General features: G+C 29.1%; 3 protein-coding genes and 1 pseudogene across 3 annotated transcripts; all 4 read left to right on the top strand.

Annotated features, from left to right (window-relative positions):
• The first annotated feature begins 755 nt into the window (after positions 1 to 755).
• Positions 756 to 3,984, top strand: LOC109787976 (trehalose-phosphate phosphatase A). The gene is made up of 6 exons (XM_083067335.1): positions 756 to 776; positions 1,330 to 1,407; positions 2,558 to 2,627; positions 2,711 to 2,781; positions 3,608 to 3,700; positions 3,844 to 3,984. Exons 1-6 carry the CDS (start codon positions 756 to 758, stop codon positions 3,901 to 3,903), a joined length of 393 nt encoding a protein of 130 aa, XP_082923461.1. The 3' UTR covers positions 3,904 to 3,984.
• Positions 3,985 to 11,780: 7,796 nt separating this feature from the next.
• Positions 11,781 to 17,272, top strand: LOC109787981 (protein HAPLESS 2). Its single transcript, XM_083067334.1, has 9 exons — positions 11,781 to 11,861; positions 13,741 to 13,875; positions 14,515 to 14,709; positions 15,198 to 15,308; positions 15,423 to 15,523; positions 16,140 to 16,257; positions 16,771 to 16,803; positions 16,910 to 17,003; positions 17,106 to 17,272. Exons 1-9 carry the CDS (start codon positions 11,781 to 11,783, stop codon positions 17,240 to 17,242), a joined length of 1,005 nt encoding a protein of 334 aa, XP_082923460.1. The 3' UTR covers positions 17,243 to 17,272.
• A 5,163-nt stretch (positions 17,273 to 22,435) lies between these two features.
• On the top strand, positions 22,436 to 24,113 carry LOC145953209 (uncharacterized). Its single transcript, XM_083067046.1, is given in 6 exon segments — positions 22,436 to 22,739; positions 22,941 to 23,082; positions 23,085 to 23,494; positions 23,497 to 23,626; positions 23,629 to 23,955; positions 23,958 to 24,113. Coding segments are annotated over 6 exon segments (1,194 nt in total). The 5' UTR covers positions 22,436 to 22,691; the 3' UTR covers positions 24,095 to 24,113.
• Positions 24,114 to 24,582: 469 nt separating this feature from the next.
• On the top strand, positions 24,583 to 25,715 carry LOC145953210 (uncharacterized; annotated as a pseudogene).
• The last annotated feature ends 69 nt before the right edge of the window (positions 25,716 to 25,784 follow it).

Genomic DNA, 25,784 nt, shown 5'->3' with positions numbered 1-25,784 from the left:
AATTGTAAAAGAATTAAATTTTACCATTACCAAAAATAATACAAATAGACACCTACACACACACATATATATATATATATACACATACATATATTTTAAAATATATATATATATATATATATATATATATATATATATATAGATATTACGTGCCTTGGTTTAAATATATAAACACGTACATAAAAAATAAATACATATAAGCAGTTAAGCACCACGTACAAGTGATTGAAAGAAAACTGCTAGAATCGATAAAAACTGCCAAAAAGTCCATTTACCATGGCAAGGTAATTTTATTCAATACAGAGTTGGGATTTGGTGGGGCAACGTGTTCATGATGTTCTTAAAGAGTATCCGCGTTTGCGCTTAACTCACGGGCGGAAGGTACTGCTTTTACATCCAAAGCCAACCTTTTCATGCATTTTTAAGGAGATTCAACGGTTCAATTCTTAAAAAAGAGGATTTGTTGTTTATATTTTCTGATTACTATTTCTCAGGTTTTAGAGGTCCGACCTGTGATTAACTGGGATAAAGGAAAACTTGTCACCTTTTCCCTTGAGTTATTAGGTGAGTTCATTAAAATTGTTACTTTCTTTAAAGATCACAATTCATTGTTTTGTAGTAATTGACATTAGAATATTGTGATTTAGGGCTAAACAATTGTGATGATGTGCTTCCTTTATATATTGGAGATGATTGGATAGACGAAGATGCATTCTATAACAATACATAAAGGGTTATACTTATTAAAAATCAAAATGAAAATTAAAGGTAATGATGTGATAATCTAATTGAGATGACCTTTTGTATTTGGAGGGACAGGGGTTAGAGACAGAAGATTTTGATCCTATATAATAATATGATTAATTGAAAATATTATATTTACAGATTTAATAGACACAAAAATATAATTGTAACACATTTTCTTATTTGAAATTAATTCTAACTATTTTTTTTAATATTAAGACACTTGAAAATGCAATACCGAGAAATACTTATGTAATATGAAGTAATTTTAATTATATAGTGTAAAATATTTTTGATATATTTAAAGTATTATAATTGTAAAAGATTTAAATTGTACCACTACCCAAAATAATACAAATAGACACCTACACACACACACATATATATATATATATATATGTTAAAAAATATATATATATAGATATGAAGTGCCTTAGTTTAAATAAAATATAAACACGTACATAAAAAATAAATACATATAAGCAGTTAAGCACCACCTACAAGTAACTGAAAAAAAACTGCCAGAATTGATAAAAACTGCCAAAAAGTCCATTTACCCTGGCAACGTAATTTTATTCAATACAGAGTTGGGATTTGGTGGTGCAACGTGTTCATGATGTTCTTGAAGACTATCTGCGTTTGCGCTTAACTCACGGGCATAAGGTACTGCTTTTAGAGCCAAAGCCAACCTTTTCATGCATTTTTAAGGAGATTCAACGGTTGAATTCTTAAAAAAGGAGATTTGTTGTTTATAATTTCTTATTACTATTTCTCGGGTTTTAGACGTCTGACCTGTGATTAACTGGGATAAAGGAAAAGCTGTCACCTTTTCACTTGAGTTACTTGGTGAGTTCATTAAAATGGTTACTTTCTTTAAAGATCAGAGTTCATTGTTTTGCAGTAATTGACATTAGAATATTGTGATTTAGGGCTAAACAATTGTGATGATGTGCTTCCTATGTGTATTGAAGATGATTGGATAGAAGAAGATGCATTCTATAACAATACATAAAGGGTTATACTTATTAAAAATTAAAATCAAAATTAAATGTAATAATGTGATAATCTAATTGAGATGATCTTTTGTGATTGGAGGGACAGGGTTTGGAGATAGAAGATTTTGATCCTATATAATAATACGATTAATTGAAAATATTATATTTACAAATTTAATAGACACAAAAATATAATTGTAACACATTTTCTTATTTGAAATCAATTCTAACTATTTTGTTTAATATTAAGACATTTGAGAGTGCAATTCCGAGTAATACTTATGTAATATCAAGTAATTATAATTATATCGTGTAAAATATTTTGGATATAATTAAATATTATAATTGTAAAAGAATTAAATTTTACCATTACCAACAAAAATTCAAATAGACACCTACACACACACAAACATATATATATATATATATATATATATATATATATTTAAAAAAATATATAGAGAGATATTAAGTGCCTTGATTTAAATAAAATATAAACACGTACATAAAAAATAAATACATATAAGCAGTTAAGCACCACGATAAGTAACTGAAAAAAAACTGTCAGAATCGATAAAAACTGCCAAGAAGTCCATTTACCCTGGCAAGGAAATTTTATTCAATACAAAGTTGGGATTTGGTGGGGCAACGTGTTCATTATGTTCTTAAAGACTATCCGGTTTGCGCTTAACTCACGGGCGGAAGGTACCGGTTTTAGAGCCAAAGCCAACCTTTTGATGCATTTTTAAGGAGATTCAATGGTTGAATTCTTAAAAAAGAGGATTTGTTGTTTATAATTTCTGATTACTATTTCTCAGGTTTTAGACGTTCGACCTGTGATTAACTGGGATAAGGGAAAAGCTATCACCTTTTTACTTGAGTTACTTGGTGAGTTCATTAAAATGGTTACTTTCTTTAAAGATCACAATTCATTGTTTTGCAGTAATTGACATTAGAATATTGTGATTTAGGGCTAAACAATTGTGACGATGTGCTTCCTATGTATATTGGAGATGATCGGACAGACGAAGATGCATTCTATAACAATACATAAAGGATTATACTTATTAAAAATCAAAATTAAAATTAAAAGTAATGATGTGATAATCTAATTGAGATGACTTTTGGTGATTGGAGGGATAGGGGTTCGAGACAGAAGATTTTGATCCTATATAATAATATGATTAATTGAAAAGATTATATTTACAAATTTAATAGAAACAAAAATATAATTGTAACACATTTTCTTATTTGAAATCAATTCTAACTATTTTTTTTAATATTAAGACACTTGAGAATGCAATACCGAGTAATACTTATGTAATATCAAGTAATTATAATTATATAGTCTAAAATATTTTTGATATATTTAAAGTATTATAATTGTAAAAGAATTAAATTTTACCATTACCAACAATAATTCAAAAAGACACCTACACACACACACATACACACACACACACACACACACACACACACACACACATATATATATATATATATATATATATATATATATATATATATTTTAAAAAATATATATATAGAGAGATATTAAGTGCCTTGGTTTAAATAAAATATAAACACGTACATAAATAATAAATACATATAAGCAGTTAAGCTCCACGTACAAGTAACTGAAAAAAAACTGTCAGAATCGATAAAAACAGCCAAAAAGTCCATTTACCCTGGCAAGGTAATATTATTCAATACAGTATACAGAGTTGGGATTTGGTGGGGCAACGTGTTCATTATGTTCTTAAAGACTATCCACGTTTGTGCTTAACTCACGGGCGGAAGGTTCTGCTTTTAGAGCCAAAGCCAACTTTTTGATTTCTTCAATAATGACATCAAACAATGTATTATAGGTTTTGAGAGAGGGAAATAGAGGTTATGGGATCTTGGTGTCTTCAGCACCAAAAGAAAGCAACGCAGTTTACTCTCTTCGTGATCCATCCGAGGTAAATCTCATTTTTAACTGAGTTCATATATTTTGTTTGAAATTTTTCTTGTAGCTACTTGTTCATTAGGTGGTCTAATTCGTTGGTATTATTTGATGTGGACATAAATTTTACCTTAACAAACATTGTCATTGTATTTACAGGTGATGGAATTTCTCAAGTCACTTGTGATAGTTGGGTCGGGCCGCCACAAAACTTTGTGATAATTTTATTTTAATAAATCATTTTCATTTTTAATATCCCACTATTGTTTGCTAAATTTTGCTCTGCAGAATGGGACCTTGTGAATCGTGAACGCGTTACTTCACTGCAATTTGTGCTCTTCTCTGCCTCACTACATAGAAATATATCTCTATTTTTAAGTACGTATTTATCCTTTCCTCTCTCAATTTCGTTTGCTTACATCGCATGTTCGGGTTTTGCTTTTACTTTCTTTTACTTACAAATTCATCGCATGTAAGTACTCAAAATGATATTTTGTTAGTTTTATAGTTTTTTTTACCGGTTATTGTCTGTATGATTTGTTTGTGATTTTTGGTGAAACTCTATGACTTAAATAGTGTTAGTATAGATTAGGGATTGTTAACATGCTGTATGAACATTTTGAGATTTGCTGGGATTATGTATTTTAGGTTTATGGATGTTTGCTTGAAGTTGCTGATTATGCATGTTAAATGTTTGTTAAATTGTCAACTTGAATTTGTTAATTTGGGGGGTGTAGATTTTTATAATAGTGGGGCCTCTTTCAGAGGAAATAATATCGCTCTTGGTCCACACATGTATATATCTATATCTATATCTATATCTTTAGGTATAGGTATGTAATTATTTTTAGTCTCCATTTTTTTTATCTATCTATTTATACTTATGTATCTATATATATCTATACTTCTATTCTATATTCTATGTTCTATACTTTCTATATACTTATTATAAAGGAGACAGGTACGTAATTGTTTTTGGTCTCCATTTTTTGGACCATTATACCCCTCAAATGTAAGAAAAATTCTTATATTTTTTTAAATAATTACACACAATTTTTTAATATTATGTTTGTGTATAATTATTAGAGACATGAAGTGCCTCGACCCCTTTAATATTATTATTATATATTTTATATTTTATCTATACTTCTATACTAATTTATAAATGAAATATTACTTTCAATAACTACTTTTGATTTTCATTTTTACATGAATTATTTTATTCTTTATTTAATATTTATAGGTGAATGATCAAACACCCACCAAACATGACAAACCAGATATAGCTAACTAATTCACCATAGAGTTGGCAAAGTGAACCAAGTTTCAAAACCACAGGTCAAAATAACCAACTGATCTATAACAGTGGAGAAAAATTACATGATGTCATAGTTAGAGTCTTAGAGACAGAATAAATGCTTAAGGAGTAAACAGGAACATAAAGATACTACTGGGCCATCATAATACAGTTCAGCTTTTCCGGTTCCTTGATTTAGAGAAAGTGAGATTTCACAAATACCTTTCAAACAATGCAAGTTGGTTAATAGTCTAATGGTTGTAGCTTTTGTTGACATTCAAACGAGGTTAACAAATATTATGGTTATCCATAGGTTTAACATTTATAATGAGTTAGTTAACCTCTCACACATACATTGTGGCATATTTAAGACCCTGATTTAGTGGGAGTAATATATTTTTAAAATAAAAATTATTATTATTATTATTATGGGAAGGATTAAAATGTGAGGTAAAATAAAATGTCTAGTTAAATGAAACATAAAGATTTTAAAAAGTTAAAAATGGAACAAAAGATAAGAAATATACGGGTCAATAAAAAATTATCTCCTTTATATAAAAAAGGAAAATTGTACTTAGAAAATAGAGGTACAAAACTAGTATATACCATTGATTTCACAAATTAAAAAAAAATATATACATATACATATACATACATATATATATATATATATATATAATTTTTTTCCTTATTATTGATGACATCTATCACTTTCTCTTTTGTCTTTTTCTCTTTTCTTCTTATCTCTTATTTTCACCTTAATCCTCTCAAAATGAGGTGCACAAATATCATCACTTAATGCCAAATAAGAAAAACTAAATGGACTGGAACAAAATGATAAGATCTACTTTTGTGCATTGGGCCTATGGGATCCATAGAACAAATGGCCCAACCCAATTAATTTTCTCTCTCACACGTGACGTCTCACCGTTCGGTTTTCCTTTCTTGTTGAAAAAGTTTAAACCCTCTGCATAAACCCTCGACAACCACAAACCCTTCACTCTCATTGGACGTCATCAGAACTTGCAAGTTATTCCCCTTTCCATTTTCCGTTTCTTTCCTGTAATATTTTCTACAAAGTACCTTAGGCCATTTCTCGATAAGGCAATGATTCAATTCTATTTATTTGCCAACTGTTTATAGTTTTCACTACATTCGATTAATCTTCTCCCTTTGATCAACATTTTCCTTTTTCTCAGTTTTTTTTATCAACATATGAACATCTCATTCTTTTCTTGTTTAATAAATGTAATTTTCCTGGATATATAAATATAATTTATATATAAATAAATGTGTTTTTAACGTACCTAAAAACATGAATAACGCATGCAATCATTCTGGTTCTATTGAAAAGTGAAGAAATTGCAAGCAAATGCGCAACCCTCGCCCGCGAACTCTCTCTGTGTGACCCAGTTCTCGCTCGCTCCGACCCCTCTTTCTGCGAACCTTCTCTCTCCCTCCCTCGCTCGTTCTCTCGCTCGCTTTTTCCTTCTCTCTTTCTACTTTAGGTTTGCCTTTCTTCTGTTTTAGACCCAGGGTTCCGTTTGATTTCTTGATGATTAGGGTTTCATTTTCAATTGTTTGATTTTGTCTTTGATTTCTTATTTATTGGGGTTTCATTTTCATTTGTTTGATTACATTGACTTCATATATTGATTATGTAGGTTTGTTTACCGATTAAAGATTGAGACATAAAGTGAATAACAGTTATGTATTAGTCTCTCTGATTAGATTTTGTGGACTGTATTTTATTCATTTTCATGTTTTTGCTTCTATCTTGTTACAGGTAGAAATAAGGAAAATTCTATTTGCAATTGTTTTGTAGGTTTTAGGAATGAAGGCATGTATGTATCAAAGAATTAATCCATTAGAGAAAAAGTTTATTCAATTATTGCATTGTAAATTTTGTTCTCTTGTCATGTTGGAAGAGTAAACGTATTAGACAAGATGAAGTTACAATTGAACACATTTAGGAATAAAAGATAGTATATGGTAATAAAGATGGTAGAAACCCATCCCAAGTGGTTTTCACGTGTGAAGAAAATTATTAGAGATAGAAAAAGTTAACTTCTAACGACTTCTTACGGAGAAAACTGACTTTTTCTATTTCTAATGAAAATTTGTAGAAACTGCAATAAGAAGAATAGATGAAACAGAGAATACACTAAAGCAGAAAGAGACCAACAAAAATCATAAGCAAAATCATTAATAAGGATTTTATGTTCAATAGTTATACTATAAACATGATTTGCTAATTGCTATAGAGCATAATAGGATCTTCTTATCTATATATGTTGTCAACCCAACTAATGGAAAAAGGTTTGGTTGTTATTTATTTGTCTAGGGAAATAAAAGAAAAGGTAAAGGATTCTAAAACAAAAGAACAGGAAAACGTAGACATAATCTAATATTGTGTTATGATATTTCATTCAAGTTCAAGTACTCTAACATCATCTATCATGATTTGCCCACTATTGGTTTATTCTAATGACGTGGTCTTAGAGATAATAATATTTATATTAATGTTCTAAGGAAATTAAATTAAATCAATAACAATGTCCTAAGGCACCTGTTTGTACCTATATAAATCATCTCAAATTATTTGGTATGTGTTGATATTTGTTGATTTGTTTCTTTAGAACTCATGCTTATTTTGTGAAATTCACTTTTCCTTTATCATGCTCTCTTTGACTCTTGTAAAAATTATTCGGTATGTGTTGATATTTGTTGATTTGTTTCTTTAGAACTCATGCTTATTTTGTGAAATTCATTTTCCCTCTATCTCCTTTGTTTAATTCTCTAATATTACCTTTTTTTATGAGTAATTTCTCATTCTTTTCCTTTTTTTTATTTTACTCTGAAACTATTATAATTGTGTTTTTTTCTTCTTTTAATACAATACAGGCACATAGTACCTTTTTCTTGCTAGTCTTTATTTATATTTTTTTATTTGTTATATATACTAAATATTTAATACACAAGTTAAAATACTACAATTTAAAGGACTTTTTAATATTTGAGAAGCTGAATAGTTCGATTTATAATAGTTTAAGAATCACTTATATAACTTTAGTACGATTTAATAATTATTTAGGAGAGACTGATTCTTGTAGCCAAATTGATAATTTATTTAAAAATTTTGTTAATTTTCAATTCTTATCGTCATGTTGAGGATCAAAACAAGATGATAAATTTTGGAAAGATAAATAATAATAAGATTTAAACTCTAAATATTTTCAAGCTTTTAACATTAATTTTTCATAATAAGTGATTTCAATTTAGTTTTCAAAAGATTCACATGATATTAATTTGTATTTTATTATTATTGAATATAGCTATTATGATTTACTAGAAGAAACATCTCCAAATATTTTTTAAAAGTAAAATAAATAAATAAAAATATAATACTGGGAACAATTATTCAAAATTAATTAACAATGGTTACTAAAATTGTTAATTTATTTATTTTTAATAATTGAGAGTATTATCGTCTACAAATTGTAAAAACGAAAAACGGTATTTTTTTTAATAAAGTAAATATCTTGATTTGTTGTACATATTTTTTAGATGATTTTATTCTTAAATTTTTAAATAATGAAAAGTAGTATTATAATATGTGCACTTTTTTATGAAAATTTTAATAAAGTATTTTAATTAATTTGAATTTATTTAATGGAGTTTTAAATAATTTTAAAAAATTATAAAATTTTGTATAATGATATATTTAAACTGAAATAATGGATGACGTATTCTATAAAGAATTGAAATTTATTCTTGAAAGGTATGACATTATTCAATTTAATTATTTATTAATTTTAATATATGTTTTAGTTTATGTTAATGTTAACTAAAAATAATAGTAGAATGATATTTAATTTCTATCATAAATTGCAAGGAAGCTAATAAGGTGGAATTATTATTTGGTCTTCTTATTAAGGAAATTTTATGATCGCAAAACATCATGTTGTGTAAAATTATTTATATGATTATATGCCAACAAATGAATTCATTCCATAAATGAGTTGTTTTAAATCTATACTAATATTCTATACTAATATATAAAGGGGTTTTTAGTAACTACTTTGCTCTCCAATTTTTTTTGGATCATTATACCTTTTTATTTTAAAAATTTAAAAAAATATTTTTTAATTAAATTTAAGAACTTGAAATTAATGAATTAATCATAATATTAATTAGATTCATATACTTTTATTATTTAATTTTTATTTTTATTTTCAATAGAGGTATGAAGTGTCTCGATCTCACTAGTTTAAAGATAATATATATATATATATAGACACGAAGTGCCTTGATCCCACTAAAAAATCTATATCTATACTAATATATAAAGGAAATATCATTTTCAATAACTACTTTTAGTTTCCATTTTTATATGGGCTATTTTATCATTTATTTATTTTTCAATAACTACCTTTTTTATGAGTAATTTCTCATTATTTTCCTTCTTTATTTTTTTTAATACAATGCAGGCATGAAGTGCCTTTTTTCTTCTAGTAATTATAAGGAGTTATACATCTATCACCATTATATATCTTGGTCAGTTTTTATTTTCTTTTTTGGGCTTATTGTTTGCAGGATTAAACAGGGATACAAACATTTTGGGTCTGGTGGAAGTGTGGGTCTGGTGTGGCGAGCCCAAACATTGTTTCCCTCCTTCAATTCAAAGCCATTCTTCCATTTCAGTTTCACCTTCATTTCGTTGTTGCCAAAACCGCTACCTGCAGAGGCTCCACCAAACTTAGCATTGAGATTCAGTTTCACAGAATTTAATACTATTTTTCCGAAATCTCTCTGTTAGGTAACCTAACTACTCTTTTTTTGAAAAGTTTTTTTTATATGATTTGAATGTTTTTGTGATAGTAAAGTTGGCGTTTGTTTTTCGAATCACGTATGTGAGAATTCCCTATGTGTAAATGATATGTTAATTGGTATGCACTCGTGGTGTTCGCCATAATTCCTACACCACAAACATGCCAGATTCAATTGTCGCTTCCTCAAATTAGTGTCATTTTAGCTCTTAACATTTCGGACAAAAAAATATATGTTCTATTATTCCAATCCTTAATTTAGTACTCTCTGCGATCTTCTTTGTATACGAAACAAATAACTATAACTAATTCATCACAATACAAATACTTGACTAATAATGTCAAATTGAATATGGAGACAATGAAAATTGACAATATAACGTGGCATACTTTAATATGTACAGGTTTCTTATTTTAAAAAGTTACAAAATTTTAACACACATACTAATACAACGAGTTCGAATGAAATAATTCGATTTTCACCTATATGTATATCTTGAAAAAAGTGATAACTTTTTTATTATAAAATATATGAGAACTATAAATTTAATTCACATAAATATATGATGTATGACCAGTATTAAAAGATATTTAATATCCGCATGACCATATTTTAGTTTAATTGTGACCGTTCAAATTTAATAAACTACACTCACGTATTTGTTTAGAGTGGTTTTGGAGTGGTTTTGTTTTGCTTTTGTTGTCTGAAGAAGAATAATCGTCAAACCGCTTCTCTCTATTTTGCATGTTACGTCACTTTCTTTCTTCTCTCCACATTCACTTTCATGTTCCCAAGAAAACCATCCTTACGTCTTGTTCTAGATCTATATAATTTCGATGGTAAAACTTGATTCTGCATGTATTTGAATAATTTATTAATGTCATTGAATGCTCTTTTATTTATTTATTATTGATTATTGATGCTTTGGTTTGAATACTCATTAAATTATTTGGCATCTTGTTGATCATAATAAAGATCACATTAAATTTACCATTGCAACTTCATCATTTCAGAACGTAGATATATGTTGAAAGCTCGTGCATATGGGAGAAAAGAAACAAAGGGATAACCCACGTTACTCTTCCTTAACCAATTAGAAGAGTACTCCACAATTCAAAACCGTAACCACCCAAAAATGGCATTGCGTTCGTATGTCACCCTTATCATCTTCCTACTTTCTTTTTCCTTTCTCGCGTCTCATGTTGCTGGAACTCAAATTATCTCCAAATCCAAGTTGGAGAAGTGCGAGAAGAACTCCAACTCCGATAATCTCAATTGCACCACAAAAATTGTAGTCAACATGGCTATTCCCAGTGACTCGGTAAATCATTCTCATTGTCTTCAATTAAGTGAATTAGCCACGTTATGAATTGTATTTTCTCGTTTTTGAACTTGCTTTATGATGGTGTAGAGTGGAGGAGAGGCTTCAATTGTTGCAGAATTGGTGGAAGTAGAGGAAAATTCAACTAGAAAGATGCAGACATTGCGGATTCCGCCTATGATAACGGTCAACAAAACTTCTGCATATGCATTGTATGAGTTAACATACATAAGAGTATGATATTCCTATTTATTAGCCATTTCGCCCTCTCTTTTCAACTAATTTTTCACGGTATGATGCATTCAAATACATATATATTTGCAATTGTATATAGATGTTGGATTATATGAGTGATAATTATTTATTGTTACTATTGAGAACTAATCTAGCATTTTCTTTTGGTTTTGGAGATTCTATTTTCAAAGTGAATGGAAGCTAGACGATTAGTGTGGATATAATTTGATAGTTTGTATGATTAAGTTAGAGTTTGTTCTTAGCAGGATGTTCCATATAAACCTGAAGAGTATTATGTTAAAACACGCAAATGTGAGCCAGATGCTGGTGCGAATGTTGTGAAGATATGCGAGAGGCAAGCTATGTTTTATTGCTGTTTTATTTTTTTCTAGAGGCTAACTATAGTATTAGATAATGCTAATTTCACTGCTTGGTTTCTTGTACTTGTGTTGCAGATTGCGAGATGAAGAGGGTCATATAATTGAGAACACTCAGGTGGCTTTCTAACACCTAATTTTATATATAGTCATTGATGGTCATAGTTAACATACTTGCTCTACTTTTTACTTCATTAGTTGTTTATGTTAATCTTATTTTAAGTGTTTGAACAGTTATGAAACCATCTTGGTTTACATATCTATGTTTTTGTATTTAATGTAGCCAATATGTTGTCCATGTGGGCCCCAGCGGCGGATGCCTTCATCACGTGGAAACTTCTGTAAGTGCTTTATTGTTGTAACATTCTGTTAAGTTTTCAAGAAACATAGAACACACAATTATGAGTGAAATTGTTTAACTAGTTGAAAAAGTAACAAAAGGAAAGGCCAACACTGCACATTATGTACGTTTCCCAGGTGATTGGTAAGCGTCCACCCTCCCCGTTCTTTTTTATTCTAATTGTGATTGATTTGGACTATTTTTGTTGATATATGCTCTTTAAATGTATTTTGTGTTGGACTTAATGGGAACACATGAAAACCATGTTTGCATTGAACCTTTTGTATATACAAATCAACACCCTATTCCATGTTATCTTGTCAAGATATTTTTTGAAATCTTTTTGTTTTCATTGTGATTATCCACTTTTTTTTCCTATTTGTTTTAAATTTTTAAAAAAAGTTTTAGTTGCAATAACCAAATAACTTTCATTAAGTTCGTTGTAATTTTAGGGATTTAGATAAAAAAAAAAAGGGAAAGAGAGAGATATAGCACAATATAATTTATCAAAAAGATTTTAAATATTGACATATTATACCCGTAGCTATATTATGTTAATCATCTTGTTTACGAAATATAACTACCATAAATTCAACTCTTAACGCTCATAATATACAAATATAGTTATAATTTAACTAAAAATTACTACTTAATAGTAAATAACCTGATATTCTAACAATTTTATGAGGAAACTTTGTTATTTAAGATTAGTTATATTACATTGTAAAGTGTAGTTTTGTCTTGTTTTAATTGTAATTACCTCTAAAAATTGACAAAGTGAAAGCAACTTCTTTGTTTTAGTCATCAGTTACAAGTTACAACTCAGACATCCTTCTTTCTTTTTCTCGCTCAATCAATTTAGGTTTCATGTTTTTGGCATTGGGCGACGAACATTGAGATTTAGGGTTCGAATACAGGTGAAGAACAGAACTCAAGTTTCGGTATGCAACTATTGGTTTCTTATGCAATAATATTAAATTTAAATATAACATGCATCTTTTTCCATGGACTACGTATTTTGTCTCATGATACATGATACTCGATTTGGCTATTGCTCAGGATAACCCTTGGATTGTAAATATTAGATTTTAATATATTTCTTTTCCTTTTACATTTGAATGAGAAATAGGCAGAATCGTTGGTCCTTCTTTTTTCTCTTTTCTTTATTCATTTGCTAAAATTAGAATAACATTTTGTTCTAAACAATTAAATAAAAAATAATTCAATTTAGTCCTCAAGAATATTTAGTCCCTCATGTATACTCAAATTAATTTTTGAAGTTTTTAAACCCATGACATGATCTTTTTGTTGACATGACCCTTTTTTTAAATAGACAGAATCACTTTGGTCCTTCTTGTTCTTGTTTCATCATTCTTCTGGTAAACTAGTATTGTGTTTTGCTCCAAATGTTATGAAAATGAATATTTTCATTTTTCATATGTTTTTTTAAGGTCATAACCAGTTAGGAGTTGGCAAATTGATTAAAAGGATTATGTTCTTTTAGTTATCCTTTATATTTCGTATTATGATGTGCTTGCAATGGAAAATGAGCGTAAAAATGCTTAAAAGATGCATGCATACATATATAATATTATTTTTCTATTCCACTTTTGTATATCTAACACATAACTTTGCCCGTCCATAATTTGGCTGGCAGGAAGTGGTGGTGGGACCTGAAAATAGAACAATGATCTCTGGTGATAAATTTTTTAGGGTTAATCTTATTGGAGATTTTGTTGGGTATACAACTATACCATCTTTTGAGGATTTCTATCTTGTTGTACCAAGGCAGGTACGTTGTTTGTGACATTTGAAGGCATATAAAGTTATGCTTCCTCACGCACAACGTATATGTGACACAAAATATAATATGTGTTTGTTTTATTGATCACACACATTGCAAGTCATGTTAATGGAAAAACAGACTAGAGGAATTGATATGTAATTGAGGGCATTATGAACCTTTTTTATCATGCCAAAAATGTTAACATTGTAGCTATATGTATATATAAGGGTTAGGAAAACATTTTTTTATTTACTTTCTAGAGTTTTCTCAATGAAGAATTCTTGCAACATGAAATTATATTAGACAATGTTATAATTATAAGGAGGCTTGTATATTGCAATTGCAAGTTCATAGGATTATGCTCTCTTAGTTTCAACGGTCTCCTCTTTGCACTAGGTTAGGCACTTTTTTCCCATTTTTAATCTAAGTCACACATTAATATTTGATAGGTTAATTTGGACCTTGATAGATTTAATACAATTGAAAATGATATTTAAAAATATTGGACCTTGATACATTTTTATCAATCTTGACATTACTAGTTTAGTTAAGGAAGAAATTATTGATGAACTACTTTTACATATTTTTGGCATGACTCACAACTTTACAAGCTTAAAAAAATGTTTGAAATTTTTCTTGTGATAGGGAAGCTTTGGTCAACCACAAGATTTGGGAAGAAACATTTCTATGTGGATGCTACTTGAGAGAGTGAGATTTACCTTAGATGGTATTGAATGTAACAAAATCAGTATTAGCTATGAAGCTTTTAATCAACAACCAAACTTTTGTTCTTCACCCTTTTGGACTTGCTTGCATAATCAACTGTGGAATTTTTGGGAGGTTAGTATTGCAACAACTGTTTTTTTTTCTTTAACTCTTATTCTCATCGTATTTTTTGTAAGTTTCATTTTTTGTTATCAATTTCTTTTTAGTTTTCAATTATATTTTTTGCAACTATATAGGTTCCATATTTGGAATGTTTCTTTGGTATTTTGCTTGTCTTTATTTCCTGCTCTGGGACCACATTACCAAGAGTCCGAAACGTTTAATTATTATTGTTAAACAAGGATCACAAAGGACTTTTAGTAACTTTAACACCTAAAATTGAGCATGTAGGTGCATACACACTTATCTATAATTTTAAGACATGTATGATTGCATCAATAAACATAAAAATTATTTTGTATTAAAATGTCTCACATTGACTAAGAATAAGACAAAAATACTCCTTATAAGGATTGGACAATCCCTTGAGTTAATTATACTTCATTTCTAATAATTTCAAATCCTATTATTTATATTTATCTAATAGTTAATTGAAAACTTAGGTAAAGTTTCTTAGAGTTTTTGAAAATTTGAAAGAAAATTTTATATCCTTAACAGGCGGACTTGAATCGAATGAGAAGGAATCAGATGCCACTCTATGGTTTGGAAGGAAGGTTTGAAAGGATAAACCAACATCCAGTTACGTTGCAATAATTTTGTATTTATATTAAATATGGTGTCTTTTATTAAAAATTATTATTTATTTTATTTTATAGTTTTGTTTGCAGAATGTTGGGAGTTATTCTTTCTTCATAGGAATTATAGAGGTTCTCAATACAAATCTTGTGTTAGAATTAAGTGAAAATGATGTAGAGTATGTATATCAAAGGTATTATTATTTTCTTGTCATATACATATGCTTCCAAAATAATATTTTTTTTTATATAATTATATACCTTTGATATGATGGATTGTCATGATTTTTCTTACACGTCTTTTTAAGCTTTGTATCATAAATGACCGAAAACTTTTCTTTTTCTAATATTTCCTTTCGAAAGTTGATGTGTAAGATTTATTTGTTAGCTTGAACGAGATTGTAATATGACAAAATCATTTCTAGATTATAGACTTTGTAGTCAATTACTAACAAAGTTATTTTATGATATGATGATTGTTGAGCTCTATTTTTTGTTTTATTCTTTTGGGCTGGGTGTGGAAGACGTTTCCTTTCACCTTTTCATATGTTTAATTTGGATTACCAATAATGAATATTTTGATCCTAAATAGACATATAAATCTTGAAAAGTTTGCCATACTGTGAGATGGGCAGAGAGAATATCTAAAAATGATGGTGAAAAGATTATTTAATGCAACCAATTTATTTTTTATTGATACTAGGGAATGTCTTTTGGTTTGTTATAAACTTGTAATGTCCAACAAAATTATTATTTTTATAGTGAAAAAAACTTTTCAAAATTTGTTTGACATGGTTCTTTTTTTTCTAGGAGCCCAGGAAAGATTATAAGTGTTAGTGTCCCCACATTTCAAGCCTTAACTCAATTTGGTGTTGCTTCAATCACAACTAAGAATACTGGTGAGGTGGAAGCATCATATAGTTTGACGGTAGTCTACTTCTCTATATTGTGCTACCTTGAATTTATTTTTGTTATCCAGTGCTCCTTATACAAGGACAATGGAACATTGATTTGATGTCAGATATGCTTTAAATTAATTTCTATACTTGTGGCACTGTTCTTTAAGGCTTGAAAGAGTTGGTGGAGTTCTATTCCATTTCTTTGCTTATGATATCTAATTGAAAACTCGAATGTAATAAAAGAAATTATAAAATCTTCTAACATGTACTCATTGTTTACACTAGCACCATATCACTTCTTCATTGCATACCCATATGATTCAGGAGCAAAATTATTGTTTATTAAATTATCTCTAGTTAGTTTAATTGATAGAATGAGAAGAATGGGAATTTAACAAATGCATGCTACTCCAGATGCTTTTGTGTTATAAAAGTTGCAAAATTTGGTTCATATATATTTGAGGCTTGCAGCATTTCAATAATATTCCCTAAGTGTCCAACAAGATGTAGTTTTAGCTTTGCTATGTTGTGTTGTCTTGCAGTTTAATTGCTCCAAGGATATCACCCTGATGGAGGTATTATTCTAAAACGTATTTCACCAATTTATTTTTTGCCACTTCTTGTTCAATACTTTTATTGGTTTTCTATTATGTTTTTCTTTTGCTTGTAAACATGGTTGAGGAGCAATTTTTAATAATGAGGTCTAACGAGATTACGACCCGATCATTCAAAATCTACCCAAACACTGATCAAGCTTCAAAATATTTCTGTATAGGTAAAGTTGAAGCTTAGGATTAATACATTGTTATTTTGACTGAGGATAAGGAACACATTGATGTTTACTTTGTGTCCTTTTTTTTGGGTGTTTTGAATGAAGCCATACTAAAAGATTCTAATTATAATGAAGTTGATAGAGCTGAATGTCAATTTGCTACTACATCAACTATTCTTGACAATGGAACAGAGGTTTGTCTTTTCCTGGTGCCTGAATTTAGTATGTTTTATTTTCTCTGACATGAACATAATAACCCTGTTTAATTCATGTAGTTGTATTCCCATATAACATGAAACTCATCCAAATTTGGATATTATGTTGTTATGGTATCCTTAAAGGTTGCAACCAATCATATTATGTGAAAATGATTTTTTCACACTAAAACAAGAATAGGACCTGCTGTATAGATTAATTCACACATAAAATGCCTTCATACTCTTAGGAATTTTAGGTTTAACTCTTGCATGAAATGTGATCAATAATGCATTGTATTGATTCTGATGTGGCTAAAAATTTATGCTTGACCATCTTACCTTTCTAACTTATTTGATGTTATTTTTTTTCCTGGTGATGTATTGGAAATTTTGCTAGCCAACATGAACATTATAAAATGCTATCAATGCTAATTTGACTTTGTAAAATTGTTCCCCATGGTTATATTAAAGTTCATTTAAAAGTTAGTCTTTTGATTGCTTCACAAAAAATATCCTAGTTATTGGTGATGATGTTAAGAAGTATGTTATAACAACAAATTGTGAATCACTAAATCATTTGTTACTACAGGGCATGCCTTTTCAACCACCAAAGACCGGTATAAATGGTTTTTTTGATTCTATCAAAAGAATATGGAATAAACTATGGAAAAGCTTAACAAAATTTATCAGTGGAAAAAGTTGTAGGTATTATTTTCTACTATACTTTGTATTTGCAAGTTATACAATTTAAATTCTCACATAAAATGTACAAAACGTCAATTTCTTAAAATTTTGTACACATGATTACATTGATAAGAAATTCTACTTATTGAACACATATGAGTAGCACTCACTATTCTGAACATATGGAATGCATTTTATTAATCATTCGAATATTCTGTCATTAGTATCATAAAGGGTTAAAGCTAGGATTATTTTATGCAAAATCTATTATTTTACAATCTAGTCAATAATAAACAAAAGTTGCTACACTTATTTTTCTTTATTTGCATGTGAATCAAGTCTTTCATTATGTTCTTTATGTTCTATTCTTGGCAAAATTTTGGCATGTTTCCACTCCCAAAAACTAATATTGAGTTTTTTTTCTTCCATGTTTCTATTCTTAGTGATTTATACATTTTGTTATAAATGTAAGTATAAAACACTACACATTGAAGCATGATATTGGAAGATTAGTAACTATGTTGCTTTCTTAACCATAACCTTTGTTTAATATTTTGATTCATTTTTCTTGACTAATTATTTGATCAAATTTCTTCCTTGTCCCTCGATTTGGGTGGAAGAATAGACAAAAATGCTCTGGATTTTTTGAATTCAAGTGCCACATACAGTATGTATGCTTGAGTTGGGTGATGTTGTTTGGTCTATTTTTGGCAATTTTTCCGACAGGTATGACTTTTTTTCAATGTCTATTAGTATACTATATTTTGTAAATCTAGCATAACAACTTAATAAACACTATTCTTCAAATTGCAGTGCTTGTGTTATTATGGCTTTTACACCAGGAAGGTCTATTTGTTCCTTTTTATGACTGGTGGGAAGATATATTAGGTGCTGATGAACAGACCATTGTGGATTAACATAAACTCAAAATTGACAGGGGACCACCATTTTCATGATAACAAACATCATCACAGGCAAGAACTTGGGCACCCTAACTATAGTTCTCAACATAGGCAAAAGACCAGTTATGAGCATAAACACAAGCATTCTGAAAGGAATTCTGATTATTTTGATGATTTACACCATATTCATAAAGATATGCACAAGCGTGGACATAAAAAAAAGAATATGGATAATGTGCAACATGTTTTTGACCATCTTGCACATCACAAACACAGAAAGAAACAAAAAAGTTCAAAGAGACTAGATAAAGTGACGGAGCTAAAGCATGATAAAGTGAAGCGAGAAAATCATGACAAACATAAACAAGTTCTGCTAGAGGAGCTAGAGGCTTAGTATAGATTGTAGCTCAAATGAATAATTTAATGTATATATTTTTTTAATTTTGGACATGAATGTTTAACCGCAACTTAATATTAATTTCATAGAATCATAGTGACACTTTATCCTTTTATTGTTTTTTCCCTCATTTCCACTAATACTCTTCTCCTTTTCTGTTACTTTCTAATAGGGTGGAGAGGATAATAATTTAGAAAAGAAAATTATAGAATGGTAAATTTAGAATGAAATGTGAAAGACATTTTTATGTAAAGGAAACATTTTATGTTTTTGAAAACCTCCATTTAACACTAAAATATTATGTGAAAGTCATTTGGAAACTATAAACCAAGAGTTCAAATGATGTTTCCTCTTTTGATGGATCGCCACCTAAAATATTCAAATGTTATAAAAAGAGAGACTTTGCATCTCAATTTAACACGTAGGATGTCATTTCATAATCTTACTGGCATTTCATTACCAAGCTATGGAGAATAATAGTCATTTGAACCTTAGTGAAGTTTGTTCCAGCACAATGGATCTTCATGTGATTACGAATCAATCATTTATATAATTTTTTTAATAATATGATAAATTACTTTCCAAAATAAACAATACTATTTCATAAAGTAATATCTAGAACTATGCATTATTTTTATTAAAATAGTTTTATAAATTTTTTAAAAATAATTGGACTTGTGCCCCTGTGTTGCATAGAAAATAAATTATTATAATAAATAAATTATATTTTAATAATTAATCTATATATATATAATTGTGAAAATTAATTGAATTCAACGCAATATGAAGAAAAATATCTGAATATACGAATAAAATGAGAATATTAGATGATTGAAAACATGACGATATGAAGTATTAGAAAAACTAAATTGCATTGTATTAGCTTCAAAAACACCAACATCTACAACATGAGCTAATGCATTAACTTGGAAAAGAAATCTTATAATTAACTTATAAGAGGTGTAATATTAAAATTCTATAAAGATAAAGTAATTCAAATAGGAAGGAAACTATATTAAATGTTTACCTTATACGATAATTATGTAATGACTCCTGAACACATCCAGCATGAAAAACAAACTTGGTGAAATGCTTGAAAAATTGGTAAAATTAAAACTAAAGTTGACATATTTTGCTTTCATAATGTTATTATAAAAAAAATGCAATAAGTTACTTATGTCAAAGTCTAAAAGATTTCTTTATAAACTACATTAGTAGTAGATATTGAACCATTTACCTCATCGTCACAAATAAAAATTTTCATACTATTGCGAGATGTGTCTCAAGATATTGCGACATATAATTGGTCATGTGAGAAAACAGGTTGTGGAAGATAGATGACAACATGCTTCAATGATTTTCCTTGACATTTATTTATTGACATGACAAAGGAGATATTCATTGAAAATTGTCTACGTTGAAATTTGAAAGGAATTCTATTATCAGATGGAATTAAGGACAATCGAGGAATAAAAACCTTTCGTCCAATATTGCTGCTTGATATCACTTTTTCCTCCAAAAACATATTTACCCAACTGAGTTATGATAAGTCTAGTTCCATTACACAATCCAGAAGATTGATTTGTATTTCTCAATAACATTGTCAGAACACTAACTTTCAATTTTACCTCATGATTTGGAAGTTCAAAAGTAGTGATAGTATTAAGAAATTCAGGGGTGTGAACATCATCATGTGCACCTAATTACCCTTTAGTAGAACATGTACTATCTGAACTCAAATATGAATTTAATTCTCCAAGAATCAGTGATAGCATGTAATCATTTAATTGGTTAATGATTTCATTTGTTGGTGCTAATATGGCTTATGTTGGAAATACGTGTGGTCAGTGATGTTTTTCAACAATGATGGATAAGTGCTATCAACAATTGATGAAAGAAGGTCACATGTATTCTTTATAAGCAAATCTTTAGGAAATTCAATTTTCATTTCTTCATCATCTCCTTGACCAATAGTTCCATCACCGATGCTCAACACCCGATCTGAAAAAAATTTAATCTCTATAGCATTGGAAATTGAATTGGTAGTTTGAAGTCTCATGTTTTTTGTCAAAGTGAGAACCTCACAAAATTTCCAGAGATAAGAAGCACTAATGCTAACATTGACAATATCCTATCTTGTCTCTTTAGGAATTATAGGTAAAATTTATCTAAAATCACCTCCTAAAATTATCACCTTTCCTCCAAATGGGAGATTCAAACCATCAACATTAGTAAATCGCATAATGTTTTTAGAAATTCTGTCAAGTGCTTCAAAACAATGTTTATGAGTTTTGAGAACTTTATCCCATTAAATGGTTTCCCTATTTAATACAACAAGTAGAGTACTCATCCATATTAATTGGGATAACAAATCTAGAATGTGTTGTCCTACCATCGAGAACTAGCAAAACTACTATTCCACTTGATGCAATTGTCAAAATGATTTATCCCTCACATCTTAAAGTTGTTGATATAGTCCTCCAAAAAATATCAAATCTATGATAACAAAAATGAAACTATCGTTATGAACAAATTTTTTAAGGTTATAAAACAAATGAAATTTAAAATCAAAATATGAATTTAGAAATGCAATCAAATATTTGAATAATCACCTTCACGCTGCATAACTATCCTTTGACGATGCAAGATATCATCACTCAAATATTTTCAAGTACTTGACCAAACAAATTCAACCCTGAAGAGTTGATTAGACAATAATAATGTTGCAAAAAGACTTCTTAGATATGTAGTTGAACCCAACTTGATGCCTCAATTATAGCATCAATGAACTATTTATTATCATCTAGCAACCCCAATGCATAGCAAGTATCCTTAAATGTTGGATTAATGACATTGTTGATTGTTTTGATGGCATCATATGATTGTGGATATCTATGAGGGAGTTTTTGCTTATAAAATTCAACAAAGAGGAGATAAATAGGTAGTTTTTTTGTACTCCAAAAGGCTTTTTCAAAAAAATTTGGTGGACGCTTATAACATGATTGAGTAAGCCAGATTGAATTATGTGAAAACTCACCAAAAGCAATTAGGGTCAAAAATATATAAAGGTTTAACAAATGCAATTTTAAGAGGTGAAACAGATCCTTCAACAACAAGAAAACGTATTGTCTTACCCTCATGTTTCACTGGAGGTGCTTGGCACATGTTTCAAAATTATCAAGATGCTATGGGTATTTGTAGATGGGCAGGTTACCCTGATTTGCTTATTACTTTTACCTGTAATCAAAAGTGGCCTGAATTAAGTTGAGTATTGAGTAATCATGGACTACAATATGTAGATAGACCTTATCTAATTTGTTGAGTTTTTAAGGTGAAACTTGACCAACTTTTAAAGGATTTAAAGGAAGGAAATTTTTTTTTGTAAGATTACAGCAAATATATTTTCTTGTTCTAACTTAATTTCGATTCAAACTTATTGCTCAAAATGATTTGTAAATATGAAATTAATAGCTTTGTCACATAATGAATTTTTTTTAATTTTGAATATGCAATGATGTATACAATAGAGTCTCAAAAGCGTGGATTACCTCATGCCCACATTCTTATTTGGAATTTTTTTTGTAAGATTACAACAAGTATATTTTCTTATTCTAACTTAATTTTGGTTCAAACTGATTGCTCAAAATGATTTGTAAATATGAAATTAATAGCTTTGTCACATAATGAAATTTTTTTTTTAATTTTGAATATGCAGTGGTGTATACGAGAGTCCCAAAAGCATGGATTACATCATGCCCACATTCTTATTTGGATGCAACCAAATTTTATATATACAATGCCTCATGACATCGACAAGATCATAATTGCTAAGGTTCCTGACAAAAACTTTGATCCTGAATTGTTTGATATTGTGCAATCTCTAATGGTCCATGGACCATGTGGAGCTCAAATAAGAAATCTCCATGCATGGTAATTGGGAAGTGTATAAAGTATTTCACTAAGAATTTTGTTGAACAAACAATAATTGATGCAAATGAGTATCCAATTTATAGAAGAAGAGACAATGGTAGAGTAATTATGAAGGGTGATATTGTGATGGACAACAGATTTATCATTCCTTATAATAAAGATTTGTTGCTGAAGTACAATGCTCATATTAATGTAGAGTGATGTAATCAATCTCAATTTATCAAATACCTTTTCAAGTATGTTAACAAAGGCTATGACTATGTCACTACTACCTTTTATGACAATGTTGAAGAGCGGTCCACTTCCCAATATGTTGATGAGATCAAATTGTATTATGATTGCAGGTGTTTGTCATCAAGTGAAGCTAGATGGAGGATTTTTTTATTTATTTTGACATCCATTGTAGAGAACCCTCAATTGAAAGATTGTCTTTCCATCTACCAGTTGAATAGTCTATTGTCTTTCGTGATGATTAATGCATTGATTATGTGGTTAAAAAGCTGTCAATCCACATGGCAAGATGGAAGCAAATAAGAAATACTCAATTGTTAGGAATTTGACATATGCTGAATTTCCAATGAAGTTTGTTTGGAAACAAAAATCACGTGAATGGACTCCTAGACAGCAAGGGTTTTTTATTGGCAGGTTATTTTTTGTTCCACCAGGAAGTGGAGAGATTTATTATTTGAGAATTTTGCTCAATATAATTAAGTATCCACAATCATATGATGCCATCAAAACAATCAACAATGTCATTCATCCAAAATTTAAGGATACTTGCTATGCATTGGGGTTGCTAGATGATGATAAATAGTTCATTGATGCTATAATTGAGGCATCAAGTTGGGTTCAACTACATATCTAAGAAGACTTTTTGCAACATTATTATTGTCTAATCAACTCTTCAGGGTTGAATTTGTTTGGTCAAGTACTTGGAAATATTTGAGTGATGATATCTTGCATCGTCAAAGGATAGTTATGTAGCGTGAAGGTGATTATTCAGATATTTGATTGCATTTCTAAATTCATATTTTGATTTTAAGTTTCATTTGTTTTATAAACTTAAAAAATTTGTTCATAACGATAGTTTCATTTTTGTTATCATAGATTTGATATTTTTTGGAGGACTATATCAACAACTTTAAGATGTGAGGAATAAATCATTTTGGCAATTGCATCAAGTGGAATAGAAGTTTTGCTAGTTCTCGATGGTAGGACAACACATTCTAGATTTGTTATCCCAATTAATATGGATGAGTACTATACTTGTTGTATTAAATAGGGAAACCATTTAGCTCAATTGATGATTAAAGCTAAATTGATAATATGGGATAAAGTTCCCATAACTCATAAACATTGTTTTGAAGCACTTGACAGAATTTCTAAAAATATTATATGATTTACTAATGTTGATAGTTTGAATCTCCCATTTGGAGGAAAGGTGATAATTTTAGGAGGTGATTTTAGACAGATTTTACCTATAATTCCTAAAGGGACAAGATAGGATATTGTCAATGTTAGCATTAGTGCTTCTTATCTCTGGAAATTTTGTGAGGTTCTCACTTTGACAAAAAACATGAGACTTCAAACTACCAATTCAATTTCCAATGCTATAGAGATTAAATTTTTTTTAGATTGGGTGTTGAGCATCGGTGATGAAACTATTGGTCAAGGAGATGATGAAGAAATGAAAATTGAATTTCCTAAAGATTTGCTTATAAAGAATACATGTGACCTTCTTTCGTCAATTGTTGATAGCACTTATCCATCATTGTTGGAAAACATCACTGACCACACGTATTTCCAACATAAGCCATATTAGCACCAACAAATGAAATCATTAACCAATTAAATGATTACATGCTATCACGGATTCTTGGAGAATTAAATTCATATTTGAGTTCAGATAGTACATGTTCTACTAAAGGGTAATTAGGTGCACATGATGATGTTCACACCCCTGAATTTCTTAATACTATAACTACTTTTGGACTTCCAAATCATGCGGTAAAATTGAAAGTTAGTGTTTTGATAATGTTGTTGAGAAATATAAATCAATCTTTTGGATTGTGTAATGGAACTAGACTTATCATAACTCATTTGGGTAAATATGTTTTTGGAGGAAAAAGTGATATCAAACAGCAATATTGGATGAAAGGTTTTTATTCCTCGATTGTCCTTAATTCCATCTGATAATAAAATTCCTTTCAAATTTCAACGTAGACAATTTTCAATAAATATCTCCTTTGTAATGAAGTAAAAAGTGGAGCAAGTATGTTAGCTATGACCATCAATGACTATATTTAAAATTAGGTGTTAGAAAGCAAGCTGAGTGTTCTACATTATATGGCCTCTTCATCTCGCAATCTGCAACACAAGTACAAGAAACCAAGTAGTGAAATTAGCATTGCCTAATACTATAGTTAGCCTCTAGAAAAAATTAAAACAACAATAAAACATAGCTTTCCTCTTGCATATCTTCACAACATTTGCACCAACATCTGGCTCAGATTTGCGTGTTTTAACTTAATACTCTCCAGGTTTATATGGAACATCCTGCTAAGAACAAACTTTAACTTAATCATACAAAATATCAAATTATATCCACACTAATCGTCTAGCTTCCATTCACTTTGAAAATAGAATCATCCAAAACCAAAAGAAAATGCTAGAT

This window comes from Cajanus cajan, chromosome 11 (assembly GCF_000230855.2).
Source record: "Cajanus cajan strain Asha chromosome 11, NIPB_CcT2T_4, whole genome shotgun sequence".
NCBI classification, from domain to species: Eukaryota; Viridiplantae; Streptophyta; class Magnoliopsida; order Fabales; family Fabaceae; genus Cajanus; species Cajanus cajan.
The sequence above is the reverse complement of the archived record's forward strand: the minus strand, read 5'-3'. Positions and strand labels throughout refer to the sequence as shown.

What these genes read in the sequence shown, in the direction of transcription:
- LOC109787976 (XM_083067335.1), top strand. Translation starts at nt 756, where the DNA reads ATGAAAATTAAAGGTAATGAT. An exon ending in TGAAAATTAAAGGTAATGAT is followed by an intron (nt 777 to 1,329) that starts GTGATAATCTAA and finishes TATTCAATACAG; the next exon opens with AGTTGGGATTTGGTGGTGCA. An exon ending in GCTTAACTCACGGGCATAAG is followed by an intron (nt 1,408 to 2,557) that starts GTACTGCTTTTA and finishes ACTATTTCTCAG; the next exon opens with GTTTTAGACGTTCGACCTGT.
- LOC109787981 (XM_083067334.1), top strand. Translation starts at nt 11,781, where the DNA reads ATGCTAATTTCACTGCTTGGTTTCTTGTACTTGTGTTGCAGATTGCGA. An exon ending in AACTGTGGAATTTTTGGGAG is followed by an intron (nt 14,710 to 15,197) that starts GTTAGTATTGCA and finishes TTGAAAACTTAG; the next exon opens with GTAAAGTTTCTTAGAGTTTT. An exon ending in TTCAAAATATTTCTGTATAG is followed by an intron (nt 17,004 to 17,105) that starts GTAAAGTTGAAG and finishes TTTTGAATGAAG; the next exon opens with CCATACTAAAAGATTCTAAT.